The sequence below is a fragment of the Oncorhynchus kisutch genome, linkage group LG13 (assembly GCF_002021735.2).
Source record: "Oncorhynchus kisutch isolate 150728-3 linkage group LG13, Okis_V2, whole genome shotgun sequence".
Taxonomy (NCBI): Eukaryota; Metazoa; Chordata; class Actinopteri; order Salmoniformes; family Salmonidae; genus Oncorhynchus; species Oncorhynchus kisutch.
In genome coordinates this window covers 8,073,840-8,089,221 of record NC_034186.2, presented here as the reverse complement: position 1 = coordinate 8,089,221, position 15,382 = coordinate 8,073,840, and the positions used below count along the sequence as shown (strand labels likewise).

The 15,382-nt window shown below is 49.5% G+C and overlaps 1 protein-coding gene across 1 annotated transcript in view; it reads left to right on the top strand.

The window, feature by feature from the left end:
* LOC109903054 (disks large homolog 1) overlaps positions 1 to 15,382 on the top strand; it is a 287,487-nt gene that overhangs the window by 203,109 nt on the left and 68,996 nt on the right. The window contains 2 exon segments of the mRNA XM_031785507.1: positions 12,622 to 12,786; positions 13,470 to 13,564. Coding sequence (XP_031641367.1) covers positions 12,622 to 12,786; positions 13,470 to 13,564 — 260 coding nt within the window.

Sequence of the window (15,382 nt, the reverse complement as noted above, 5' to 3'; positions counted from 1 at the left end):
GGGACAGAGGGAGATGGATAGCTAGGGACAGAGGGGGGACAGAGGGAGATGGATAGCTAGGGACAGAGGGAGATGGATAGCTAGGGACAGAGGGAGGGACAGAGGGAGATGTATAGCTATGGACAGAGGGAGATGTATAGCTATGGACAGAGGGAGATGTATAGCTATGGACAGAGGGAGATGTATAGCTAGGGACAGAGGGAGATGTATAGCTAGGGACAGAGGGAGATGTATAGCTAGGGACAGAGAGAGATGGATAGCTAGGGACAGAGGGAGGGATAGAGAGAGATGCTTAGCTAGGGACAGAGAGAGGGACAGAGGGAGATGGATAGCTAGGGACAGAGGGAGATGGATAGCTAGGGACAGAGAGAGATGGATAGCTAGGGACAGAGGGAGGGATAGAGAGAGATGGTTAGCTAGGGACAGAGGGAGATGGATAGCTAGGGACAGAGGGAGATGGATAGCTAGGGACAGAGGGAGATGGATAGCTAAGGACAGAGGGAGATGGATAGCTAAGGACAGAGGGAGATGGATAGCTAGGGACAGAGGGAGATGGATAGCTAGGGACAGAGGGAGATGGATAGCTAGGGACAGAGGGAGATGGATAGCTAGGGACAGAGGGAGATGGATAGCTAGGGACAGAGGCAGGAACAGAGGGAGATGGATAGCTAGGGACAGAGGTAGGGACAGAGGGAGATGGATAGCTAGGGACAGAGGGAGATGGATAGCTAGGGACAGAGGGAGATGGATAGCTAGGGACAGAGGGGGGGACAGAGGGAGATGGATAGCTAGGGACAGAGGGAGATGGATAGCTAGGGACAGAGGGAGGGACAGAGGGAGATGTATAGCTAGGGACAGGGAGACGGATAGCTAGGGACAGAGAGAGATGGATAGCTAGGGACAGAGGGAGGGATAGAGAGATGGTTAGCTAGGGACAGAGAGGGGGACAGAGGGAGATGGATAGCTAGGGACAGAGGGAGATGGATAGCTAGGGACAGAGGGAGGGACAGAGGGAGATGGATAGCTAGGGACAGAGAGAGATGGATAGCTAGGGACAGAGGGAGATGGATAGCTAGGGACAGAGGGAGATGGATAGCTAGGGACAGAGGGAGATGGATAGCTAGGGACAGAGGGAGATGGATAGCTAGGGACAGAGGTAGTGACAGAGGGAGATGGATAGCTAGGGACAGAGGGAGATGGATAGCTAGGGACAGAGGGAGATGGATAACTAGGGACAGAGGGAGATGGATAGCTAGGGACAGAGGGAGATGAATAGCTAGGGACAGAGGGAGGGACAGAGGGAGATGTATAGCTAGGGACAGAGGGAGATGGATAGCTAGGGACAGAGAGAGATGGATAGCTAGGGACAGAGGGAGGGATAGAGAGAGATGGTTAGCTAGGGACAGAGAGAGGGACAGAGGGAGATGGATAGCTAGGGACAGAGGGAGATGGATAGCTAGGGACAGAGGGAGATGATAGCTAGGGACAGAGGGAGATGGATAGCTAGGGACAGAGGCAGGAACAGAGGGAGATGGATAGCTAGGGACAGAGGCAGGAACAGAGGGAGATGGATAGCTAGGGACAGAGGTAGGGACAGAGGGAGATGGATAGCTAGGGACAGAGGGAGATGGATAGCTAGGGACAGAGGGAGATGGATAGCTAGGGACAGAGGGGGGGACAGAGGGAGATGGATAGCTAGGGACAGAGGGAGGGACAGAGGGAGATGTATAGCTAGGGACAGAGGGAGATGGATAGCTAGGGACAGAGAGAGATGGATAGCTAGGGACAGAGGGAGGGATAGAGAGATGGTTAGCTAGGGACAGAGAGAGGGACAGAGGGAGATGGATAGCTAGGGACAGAGGGAGGGACAGAGGGAGATGGATAGCTAGGGACAGAGGGAGGGACAGAGGGAGATGGATAGCTAGGGACAGAGAGAGATGGATAGCTAGGGACAGCGGGAGGGACAGAGAGAGATGTATAGCTAGGGACAGAGAGAGGGACAGAGGGAGATGGATAGCTAGGGACAGAGGGAGATGGATAGCTAGGGACAGAGGGAGGGACAGAGGGAGATGGATAGCTAGGGACAGAGAGAGGGACAGAGGGAGATGGATAGCTAGGGACAGAGGGAGATGGATAGCTAGGGACAGAGAGAGGGACAGAGGGAGATGGTTAGCTAGGGACAGAGGGAGATGGTTAGCTAGGGACAGAGGGAGATGGTTAGCTAGGGACAGAGGGAGATGGTTAGCTAGGGACAGAGGAGATGGATAGCTAGGGACAGAGAGAGGGACAGAGGGAGATGGTTAGCTAGGGACAGAGAGAGGGACAGAGGGAGATGGATAGCTAGGGACAGAGAGAGGGACAGAGGGAGATGGTTAGCTAGGGACAGAGAGAGGGACAGAGGGAGATTGATAGCTAGGGACAGAGAGAGGGACAGAGGGAGATGGTTAGCTAGGGACAGAGAGAGGGACAGAGGGAGATGGATAGCTAGGGACTGAGAGAGGGACAGAGGGAGATGGATAGCTAGGGACAGAGGGAGATGGATAGCTAGGGACAGAGGGAGATGGATAGCTAGGGACAGAGAGAGATGGATAGCTAGGGACAGAGGGAGGGATAGAGAGAGATGGTTAGCTAGGGACAGAGAGAGGGACAGAGGGAGATGGATAGCTAGGGACAGAGGGGGAGATGGATAGCTAGGGACAGAGGGAGATGGATAGCTAGGGACAGAGGGAGATGGATAGCTAGGGACAGAGGGAGATGGATAGCTAGGGACAGAGGGAGATGGATAGCTAGGGACAGAGGGAGATGGATAGCTAGGGGACAGAGGGAGATGGATAGCTAGGGACAGAGGCAGGAACAGAGGGAGATGGATAGCTAGGGACAGAGGTAGGGACAGAGGGAGATGGATAGCTAGGGACAGAGGGAGATGGATAGCTAGGGACAGAGGGAGATGGATAGCTAGGGACAGAGGGGGAGACAGAGGGAGATGGATAGCTAGGGACAGAGGGAGATGGATAGCTAGGGACAGAGGGAGGGACAGAGGGAGATGTATAGCTAGGGACAGAGGGAGATGGATAGCTAGGGACAGAGAGAGATGGATAGCTAGGGACAGAGGGAGGGATAGAGATGGTTAGCTAGGGACAGAGAGAGGGACAGAGGGAGATGGATAGCTAGGGACAGAGGGAGATGGATAGCTAGGGACAGAGGGAGGGACAGAGGGAGATGGATAGCTAGGGACAGAGAGAGATGGATAGCTAGGGACAGAGGGAGATGGATAGCTAGGGACAGAGGGAGATGGATAGCTAGGGACAGAGGGAGATGGATAGCTAGGGACAGAGGGAGATGGATAGCTAGGGACAGAGGGAGATGGATAGCTAGGGACAGAGGCAGGAACAGAGGGAGATGGATAGCTAGGGACAGAGGTAGGGACAGAGGGAGATGGATAGCTAGGAACAGAGGGAGATGGATAGCTAGGGACAGAGGTAGGGACAGAGGGAGATGGATAGCTAGGGACAGAGGGAGATGGATAGCTAGGGACAGAGGGAGATGGATAGCTAGGGACAGAGGGAGATGGATAGCTAGGGACAGAGGGGGGACAGAGGGAGATGGATAGCTAGGGACAGAGGGAGGGACAGAGGGAGATGTATAGCTAGGGACAGAGGGAGATGGATAGCTAGGGACAGAGGGAGGGACAGAGGGAGATGTATAGCTAGGGACAGAGGGAGATGGATAGCTAGGGACAGAGAGAGATGAATAGCTAGGGACAGAGGGAGGGATAGAGAGATGGTTAGCTAGGGACAGAGAGAGGGACAGAGGGAGATGGATAGCTAGGGACAGAGGGAGGGACAGAGGGAGATGGATAGCTAGGGACAGAGGGAGGGACAGAGGGAGATGGATAGCTAGGGACAGAGGGAGGGACAGAGGGAGATGGATAGCTAGGGACAGAGGGAGGGACAGAGGGAGATGGATAGCTAGGGACAGAGAGAGATGGATAGCTAGGGACAGCGGGAGGGACAGAGAGAGATGTATAGCTAGGGACAGAGAGAGGGACAGAGGGAGATGGATAGCTAGGGACAGAGGGAGATGGATAGCTAGGGACAGAGGGAGGGACAGAGGGAGATGGATAGCTAGGGACAGAGAGAGGGACAGAGGGAGATGGATAGCTAGGGACAGAGGGAGATGGATAGCTAGGGACAGAGAGAGGGACAGAGGGAGATGGTTAGCTAGGGACAGAGGGAGATGGTTAGCTAGGGACAGAGGGAGATGGATAGCTAGGGACAGAGAGAGGGACAGAGGGAGATGGATAGCTAGGGACAGAGGGAGGGACAGAGGGAGATGGATAGCTAGGGACAGAAAGAGGGACAGAGGGAGATGGATAGCTAGGGACAGAGGGAGGGACAGAGGGAGATGGATAGCTAGGGACAGAGAGAGGGACAGAGGGAGATGGTTAGCTAGGGACAGAGAGAGGGACAGAGGGAGATGGATAGCTAGGGACAGAGAGAGGGACAGAGGGAGATTGTTAGCTAGGGACAGAGAGAGGGACAGAGGGAGATGGATAGCTAGGGACAGAGAGAGGGACAGAGGGAGATGGATAGCTAGGGACAGAGGGAGATGGATAGCTAGGGACAGAGAGAGATGGATAGCTAGGGACAGAGGGAGGGATAGAGAGAGATGGTTAGCTAGGGACAGAGAGAGGGACAGAGGGAGATGGATAGCTAGGGACAGAGGGAGATGGATAGCTAGGGACAGAGGGAGATGGATAGCTAGGGACAGAGGGAGATGGATAGCTAGGGACAGAGGGAGATGGATAGCTAGGGACAGAGAGAGATGGATAGCTAGGGACAGAGGGAGGGATAGAGAGAGATGGTTAGCTAGGGACAGAGAGAGGGACAGAGGGAGATGGATAGCTAGGGACAGAGGGAGATGGATAGCTAGGGACAGAGGGAGATGGATAGCTAGGGACAGAGGGAGATGGATAGCTAGGGACAGAGGGAGATGGATAGCTAGGGACAGAGGGCGATGGATAGCTAGGGACAGAGGGAGATGGATAGCTAGGGACAGAGGGAGATGGATAGCTAGGGACAGAGGGAGATGGATAGCTAGGGACAGAGGCAGGAACAGAGGGAGATGGATAGCTAGGGACAGAGGTAGGGACAGAGGGAGATGGATAGCTAGGGACAGAGGGAGATGGATAGCTAGGGACAGAGGGGGGGACAGAGGGAGATGGATAGCTAGGGACAGAGGGAGATGGATAGCTAGGGACAGAGGGAGGGACAGAGGGAGATGTATAGCTAGGGACAGAGGGAGATGGATAGCTAGGGACAGAGAGAGATGGATAGCTAGGGACAGAGGGAGGGATAGAGAGATGGTTAGCTAGGGACAGAGAGAGGGACAGAGGGAGATGGATAGCTAGGGACAGAGGGAGATGGATAGCTAGGGACAGAGGGAGGGACAGAGGGAGATGGATAGCTAGGGACAGAGAGAGATGGATAGCTAGGGACAGAGGGAGATGGATAGCTAGGGACAGAGGGAGATGGGTAGCTAGGGACAGAGGGAGATGGATAGCTAGGGACAGAGGGAGGAACAGAGGGAGATGGATAGCTAGGGACAGAGGTAGGGACAGAGGGAGATGGATAGGCCACCAAAAATTCAGAGATTTCCATCCCCAACTATAACACCTTCCGTCAAGATAGAACTGCCAAAGGGGGAGGAGTTGCAGTTTACTGCAGAGATAGCCTGCAAAGTAATGTCATACTTTCCAGGTCCATACCCAAACAGTTCGAACTACTAATTTTGAAAATTACTCTCTCCAGAAATAAGTCTCTCACGGTTGCCGCCTGCTACCGACCCCCCTCAGCTCCCAGCTGTGCCCTGGACACCATTTGTGAATTGATCGCCCCCCATCTAGCTTCAGAGTTTGTTCTGTTAGGTGACCTAAACTGGGATATGCTTAACACCCCGCCAGTCCTACAATCTAAGCTAGATGCCCTCAATCTCACACAAATCATCAAGGAACCCACCAGGTACAACCCTAACTCTGTAAACAAGGGCACCCTCATAGACGTCATCCTGACCAACTGGCCCTCCAAATACACCTCCGCTGTCTTCAACCAGGATCTCAGCGATCACTGCCTCATTGCCTGTATCCGCTACGGAGCCGCAGTCAAAAGACCACCCCTCATCACTGTCAAACGCTCCCTAAAACACTTCTGTGAGCAGGCCTTTCTAATCGACCTGGCCCGGGTATCCTGGAAGGACATTGACCTCATCCCGTCAGTTGAGGATGCCTGGTCATTCTTTAAAAGTAACTTCCTCACCATTTTAGATAAGCATGCTCCGTTCAAAAAATGCAGAACTAAGAACAGATACAGCCCTTGGTTCACCCCAGACCTGACTGCCCTCGACCAGCACAAAAACATCCTGTGGCGGACTGCAATAGCATCGAATAGTCCCCGTGATATGCAACTGTTCAGGGAAGTCCGGAACCAATACACGCAGTCAGTCAGGAAAGCTAAGGCCAGCTTCTTCAGGCAGAAGTTTGCATCCTGTAGCTCCAACTCCAAAAAGTTCTGGGACACTGTGAAGTCCATGGAGAACAAGAGCACCTCCTCCCAGCTGCCCACTGCACTGAGGCTAGGTAACACGGTCACCACTGATAAATCCATGATTATCGAAAACTTCAATAAGCATTTCTCAACGGCTGGCCATGCCTTCCGCCTGGCTACTTCAACCTCGGCCAACAGCTCCGCCCCACCGCCGCAGCTCCTCGCCCAAGCCTCTCCAGGTTCTCCTTTACCCAAATCCAGATAGCAGATGTTCTGAAAGAGCTGCAAAACCTGGACCCGTACAAATCAGCTGGGCTTGACAATCTGGACCCTCTATTTCTGAAACTATCTGCCACCATTGTCGCAACCCCTATTACCAGCCTGTTCAACCTCTCTTTCATCTCGTCTGAGATCCCCGAGGATTGGAAAGCTGCCGCAGTCATCCCCCTCTTCAAAGGGGGAGACACCCTGGACCCAAACTGTTACAGACCTATATCCATCCTGCCCTGCCTATCTAAGGTCTTCGAAAGCCAAGTCAACAAACAGGTCACTGACCATCTCGAATCCCACCGTACCTTCTCCACTGTGCAATCTGGTTTCCGAGCCGGTCATGGGTGCACCTCAGCCACACTCAAGGTACTAAACGATATCATAACCGCCATCGATAAAAGACAGTACTGTGCAGCCGTCTTCATCGACCTTGCCAAGGCTTTCGACTCTGTCAATCACCATATTCTTATCGGCAGACTCAGTAGCCTCGGTTTTTCGGATGACTGCCTTGCCTGGTTCACCAATTACTTTGCAGACAGAGTTCAGTGTGTCAAATCGGAGGGCATGCTGTCCGGTCCTCTGGCAGTCTCTATGGGGGTGCCACAGGGTTCAATTCTCGGGCCGACTCTTTTCTCTGTGTATATCAATGATGTTGCTCTTGCTGCGGGCGATTCCCTGATCCACCTCTACGCAGACGACACCATTCTATATACTTTCGGCCCGTCTTTGGACACTGTGCTATCTAACCTCCAAACAAGCTTCAATGCCATACAACACTCCTTCCGTGGCCTCCAACTGCTCTTAAACGCTAGTAAAACCAAATGCATGCTTTTCAACCGGTCGCTGCCTGCACCTGCATGCCCGACTAGCATCACCACCCTGGATGGTTCCGACCTAGAATATGTGGACGTCTATAAGTACCTAGGTGTCTGGCTAGACTGCAAACTCTCCTTCCAGACTCATATCAAACATCTCCAATCGAAAATCAAATCAAGAGTCGGCTTTCTATTCCGCAACAAAGCCTCCTTCACTCACGCCGCCAAGCTTACCCTAGTAAAACTGACTATCCTACCGATCCTCGACTTCGGCGATGTCATCTACAAAATGGCTTCCAACACTCTACTCAGCAAACTGGATGCAGTCTATCACAGTGCCATCCGTTTTGTCACTAAAGCACCTTATACCACCCACCACTGCGACTTGTATGCTCTAGTCGGCTGGCCCTCGCTACATATTCGTCGCCAGACCCACTGGCTCCAGGTCATCTACAAGTCTATGCTAGGTAAAGCTCCGCCTTATCTCAGCTCACTGGTCACGATGGCAACACCCATCCGTAGCACGCGCTCCAGCAGGTGTATCTCACTGATCATCCCTAAAGCCAACACCTAATTTGGCCGCCTTTCGTTCCAGTACTCTGCTGCCTGTGACTGGAACGAATTGCAAAAATCGCTGAAGTTGGAGACTTTTATCTCCCTCACCAACTTCAAACATCAGCTATCTGAGCAGCTAACCGATCGCTGCAGCTGTACATAGTCTATTGGTAAATAGCCCACCCTTTTCACCTACCTCAGCCCCATACTGTTTTTATTTATTTACTTTTCTGCTCTTCTGCACACCAATATCTCTACCTGTACATGACCATCTGATCTTTTATCACTCCAGTGTTAATCTGCAAAATTGTAATTATTTGCCTACCTCCTCATGCCTTTTGCACACATTGTATATAGACCCCCCCCTTTGTTTTCTACTGTGTTATTGACTTGTTAATTGTTTACTCCATGTGTAACTCTTTGTTGTATGCTCACACTGCTATGCTTTATCTTGGCCAGGTCGCAGTTGCAAATGAGAACTTGTTCTCAACTAGCCTACCTGGTTAAATAAAGGTGAAATAAAAAAATAAAAATAGCTAGGGACAGAGGGAGATGGATAGCTAGGGACAGAGGGGGGGACAGAGGGAGATGGATAGCTAGGGACAGAGGGGGGGACAGAGGGAGATGGATAGCTAGGGACAGAGGGAGGGACAGAGGGAGATGTATAGCTAGGGACAGAGGGAGATGGATAGCTAGGGACAGAGAGAGATGGATAGCTAGGGACAGAGGGAGGGACAGAGGGAGATGTATAGCTAGGGACAGAGGGAGATGGATAGCTAGGGACAGAGGGGGGGACAGAGGGAGATGGATAGCTAGGGACAGAGGGAGATGGATAGCTAGGGACAGAGGGAGGGACAGAGGGAGATGTATAGCTAGGGACAGAGGGAGATGGATAGCTAGGGACAGAGGGGGGGACAGAGGGAGATGGATAGCTAGGGACAGAGGGAGATGGATAGCTAGGGACAGAGGGAGGGACAGAGGGAGATGTATAGCTAGGGACAGAGGGAGATGTATAGCTAGGGACAGAGAGAGATGGTTAGCTAGGGACAGAGAGAGATGGTTAGCTAGGGACAGAGAGAGGGACAGAGGGAGATGTACTCCAGACAGCAGTGTAAATGGATCCCTTGGAGGTCTCAGTTAAACGTATAAACTGGCGATGTGACAGTTACTAACTTCTGTTACCTATGGAGTTCACACAAGCTCTGTCTTTTGTTGGCGCACATTTTGGCTTTTGTATGAGTCTGTGTGTGCGTATGTGGGGCATTTCCACGGCAACAGAATGACACTGTTCCTCATGTTTTTTACTTTAAAATGTATGTCAAACAAAACCAACGATTGCAAAGTTAAACAAACCACACACCTCTATGAACAAGGACAACTTGTAACAATTTACACTGAACATTTTTACAAAAACACCATAAGAACAGTGCAGATTCAAAGTAGAAGGACTGTTTGTGAACTGTTTGTGAACTGTTTGTGAACTGTTTGTGAACTGTTTGTGTCGTCATTCTGCTGCCAAACTTTATCTGCACTGTCCCATGTTTTCCATCAGCTCCACTTCATGAATGAAGAACTAGGCTTCTTTTCATTTCAAACGTTTCGATTCGCTAGTCAGAAACGTCTGTACAGCCTTTTCCCACGAGAACAAACTCTTCTAGAGATCTATTGATGGGACAGGCGCCTGTCAATCACAAAGCCAGTGACGTGAAACACTGCTGGTTTGTCAGTCTGCTGTCGGTCCCGCCTACCTGTGTTATTTTTGTGAACTGTGGTTGGCTGCTGCCAAATGTACTCTCACAAAGGGAGAGCATGGTGTTTATTCATCCTCTCGTCTCCCAGGTAATGTAAGAGGTTAACAAATGACTTGAAATCCACTTCATTATTGTTTTGTGGCACATTCATCAATTTTTCTTTTGTGTGTTTCATAGCCCAAGAGCCACGAAGTCGGGGTAAACAGGCTATCTAGTGTTCTTTGATTGATGACCAAACAGCTCGTGTTGACTAGTTTATAAAAGGTGTCCAGCTGACTGGATAAAGTACATCTCCCTTTGCCATTCAGAAATCATACAACGCAGTTAGTCGGAGGTTTACATACACCTTAGCCAAATACATTTCAACTCAGTTTTTCCACAAGTCCTGACATTTAATCCCAGTAAAAATTAATTCCCTGTCTCAGGTCAGTTAGGATCACCACTTTATTTAAGAATGTGAAATGTCAGAATAATATTAGAGAGAATGATTTATTTCAGCTTTTATTTCTTTCATCACATTCCCAGTGAGTCAGAAGTTTACATACACTCAATTAGTATTTGGTAGCATTGCCTTTAAATTGTTTAACTTGGGTCAAACGTTTCGGGTAGCCTTCCACAAGCTTCCCACAATAAGTTGGGTGAATGTTGGACCATTCCTCCTGACAGAGCTGGTGTAACTGAGTCAGGTTAGTCGGCCTCCTTGCTCGCACACACCTTTTCAGTTCTGGCCACAAATTTTATATAGGATTGAGGTCAGGGCTTTGTGATGGCAATAGAGCTTGTTCTGCAATTGTTCTACTCGGGGGGCCAGCCTTGATCTCCATGGCTGGCTGCTTGTTCTGTTTGGCTGGCTACTTGTTCTGTTTGGATGGCTACTTGTTCTGTTTGGCTGGCTACTTGCTCTGTTTGGATGGCTACTTGTTCTGTTTGGCTGGCTACTTGCTCTGTTTGGATGGCTACTTGTTCTGTTTGGCTGGCTACTTGTTCTGTTTGGCTGGCTACTTGCTCTGTTTGGCTGGCTACTTGCTCTGTTTGGCTGGCTACTTGCTCTGTTTGGCTGGCTACTTGCTCTGTTTGGCTGGCTACTTGCTCTGTTTGGCTGGCTACTTGCTCTGTTTGGCTGGCTACTTGTTCTGTTTGGATGGCTACTTGTTCTGTTTGGCTGGCTACTTGTTCTGTTTGGCTGGCTACTTGTTCTGTTTGGCTGGCTACTTGCTCTGTTTGGTTGGCTACTTGCTCTGTTTGGCTGGCTACTTGTTCTGTTTGGCTGGCTACTTGTTCTGTTTGGCTGGCTACTTGCTCTGTTTGGTTGGCTACTTGCTCTGTTTGGCTGGCTACTTGTTCTGTTTGGCTGGCTACTTGTTCTGTTTGGCTGGCTACTTGTTCTGTTTTTAAACTGTTTGGCTGGCTACTTGTTCTGTTTGGCTGGCTACTTGTTCTGTTTGGCTGGCTACTCCATGTACTTATGGAAACCACTGCACTGTTCTTCAAGTAAAAAAATATATATATATATATTTAGTAAATTATTTTGGGTGGAATATTTAAAAAGTAATCCTTGTACATTGAGTTGTATGGTTTGTTTAACTCAACATTCCTTGGTGTGTGTTAGTGTGTGGCATTAAGAGACAGTGAGTGACTCGGGCAGCGGGCAGATGGCGAGCAGTGCCACGACGGGGTGATAGTTGTATGGTTATACAGCGATGTAGCCGCCTCAATTCTACCATATTTAATCCACTTTATTGGAGGGATTTAAGGCCGGGACTGCATCACCCAACAGACGTCACAACGGTTACCAAAACCCGCGTCACACCGCCATCCGTACCCTGCGTGTACACCAGGACTGGACCAATAGCTGAATTTCATTTTGAATAAATCTGATAAGCTTTCAGATCCTTCCCTCACACCATCCAGTCTAATGCTCATGTTCATTCTCTCATTGTGTAGAGAGAGGCTACATCTTGCAGGGAAGCTGGCATTCCGTTCTCCCCAGGATTATGTTGTCCCTGTGTTATATAATCTTATTGATATTGAATACCATCTATCTAATGATAATATCAGAGTTTTTAAATGATATTCTAGTGTTGAGATGTCAATGTCGTAATATAGAGGAAAGTGGACAGGGGTCGTGGAAGTAAAGGTGCTGAACATAATGACTGTGTGGCAGTGCCCTCTGCTGGCCACTCCATGCCAATGCTGCCTTCATCTGAACAAATAGACCAAACAGAAATGTGTAATGTCCATGATCACCACTAGAGAGAACGCTACTTCCAATGATAGGACTGGAGCAACTAAACTTCACCTTTTTGGTTCTGTGTGGGTTTCAGGAAGCCTTCGGCTGGGCTTTAACTGTGTCTGAGTGTGTAACGGTGTACTGTTACTGTGTGTGTGTGCGTGTGTGTGTGTGTGTGTGTTTAATAATGTGTATATATAATGTGTGTGTGTGTATATAATAGTGTATACATAATGTGTGTGTGTATATAATAGTATAGTGTGTGTGTGATAGTGTGTATATAATAGTGTATACATAATGTGTGTGTGTGTGTATATAATAGTGTGTATATAAGTGTATACATAATGTGTGTGTATATAATAGTGTGTACATAACGTGTGTGTGTGTGTATAATAGTGTGTACATAACGTGTGTGTGTGTGTAATAGTGTGTACATAACGTGTGTGTGTGTGTTCCAGGGAGCCCAGGAAGGTGGTGTTGCACCGTGGTTCTACAGGCCTGGGTTTTAACATCGTAGGAGGAGAGGATGGAGAGGGAATCTTTATCTCCTTCATTCTGGCTGGTGGACCTGCTGACCTCTGTGGAGAGCTGCGTAAAGGAGACCGCATCATCTCAGTAAGAACCCTACACACACACACACACACACACACACACACACACACACACACACACACACACACACACACACACACACACACACACACACACACCTACACACCTACACACCTACACACACACACACACACACACATACACACACACACCTACACACACACACCACACACACACATACACACCTACACACACACCACACACATACACCTACACACACACACACACACACACACACACACACACACACACACACATACACCTACACACACCTACACACACACACCTACACACACACACACACACACACACACACACACACCTACACACACACCTACACACACACCTACACACACACACACACACACACCTACACACACACCTACACACAACCTATACACACACCTACACACACACACACCTACACACACACACCTACACACACACCTATACACACACACACCTACACACACCCTACACATCACACCTACACAGACACCTACACACACACGCACACAATGAAACCGGATTACCTCTTATTGATTGCTTGTGATTCGTGAGTTTTATTGACGAGGTTAGATTGATTAGATCTCCGTTGACATGCCTTGGGTCTCTCTGTTCATTGCTGATCATGGGTCAATCTCCTGTGTGATTCTGTGTTGACCTTAGCCGTGTTGTGTGCAGGTGAACGGGGGGTCGACCTGCGCAGTGCAACCCATGAGCAGGCTGCAGCAGCTCTGAAAAATGCTGGACAGACTGTTACCATCACAGGCCAGTACAGGCCAGAGGGGTGAGACATGATAACAATATAGAACAGACCAGAGGGTGAGACATGATAACACTATAGTACAGGCCAGAGGGTGAGACTGATAACAAACTATAGAACAGGCCAGAGGGTGAGACTGATACACTATAGAAAAGGCCAGAGGGTGAGACATATAACACTATAGAAACAGGCCAGTACAGACCAGGGTGAGACATGATAACACTATAGAACAGGGCCAGTACAGGCCAGAGGGTGAGACATGATAACACTATATACAGGCCAGAGGGTGAGACATGATACACTATAGAACAGCCAGTACAGGCCAGAGGGTGAGACATGATTACACATATAGTACAGGCCAGAGGGTGAGACATGATAACACTATAGAACCAGACCAGACATGATACACTATAGAACAGACCAGAGGGTGAGACATGATAACACTATAGAACAGACCAGAGGGTGAGACATGATAACACTATAGTACAGGCCAGAGGGTGAGACTGATAACACTATAGAACAGCCAGAAGGGTGAGACATGATAACACTAATAGAACAGGCCAGAGGGTGAGACATGATAACACTATAGAACAGGCCAGAGGGTGAGACATGATAACACTATAGGAACAGGCCAGTACAGCCAGAGGGTGAGACATGATAACACTATAGAACAGGGCCAGTACAGGCCAGAGGGTGAGACATGATAACACTATAGAACAGGCCAGAGGGTGAGACATGATAACACTATAGAACAGGCCAGAGGGTGAGACAGATAACACTATAGAACAGGCCAGTACAGGCCAGAGGGTGAGACATGATAACACTATATAAGTACAGGCCAGAGGGTGAGACATGGATAACACTATAGAACAGGCCAGTACAGGCCAGAGGGTGAGACATGATAACACTATAGAACAGGCCAGTACAGGCCAGAGGGTGAGACCTGATAACACTGTAGAACAGACCAGAGGGTGAGACATGATAACACTATAGTAATGTAGATCTGAGAACGGACTCAGACTGATTGAGAGAGATACACATGCATGCTGTCGTGTTGTTCTGACTGCTCCTGCCTTGTATAATACGCTCTGTGTCTCATGGGTACTGTCCTGGTTGTATACAGGTTCAATCAAAATAAGGACGTAGAGAAAGCTTGAAAGCCCACTAAATGGAGGCTGATGTGATCTGTGCTGTGTCCTCCTGGGGAGAGGAGGTCACAGCTCTGGTAAACAGGTTACACACACTGATGGGGTTATCTACTCTGATGTCATGGCAACAGAACCCTCTAACGTGGGGGGGAAGAGGTGAGAGTGGGCCTCCCTGGCAGCAGTGAGAAGCATTGCACATGGACGGAGATCTTAATGACATGAGTAAGATGAGTTTCCTTTTCAGAAGAACTAAAGGACAGTAGAACTACCTGGAACTACCTGACAGTAGAGGCTTTCATCTCAGTCCAGCTACAGGACAGGACTCGTAACCAGGGGTTATGTGCTACCTGCCACTGACTGGCTTCTGCCTTCACTTACGGAATGGGGTTGGGGACTCCACACGGCATGCTGATATTCGATTGGTCTATTGGTCTATCTCAGCTCAGGTCAAGTCTCTCACCCCTGTGTGTGTGTGGTCTGTTTGCTCTGCATATCATTACCCTTTCGTGTGTGTGGTCTGTTCACGCTTGTTTCAGCCCTTCAGAGTCAGAGGGCTTTTAGAGGGCTTTTAGAGGACTTTGGTGATTGTCAGTTTTGGCCCTGACCAGAGGTTCAACCTTGACCAGGCCTCATTAAACTACCATTATCCTACTTATCCTCTCTTCTCTGTTTTTCTCTCAATTTCAATTTAAG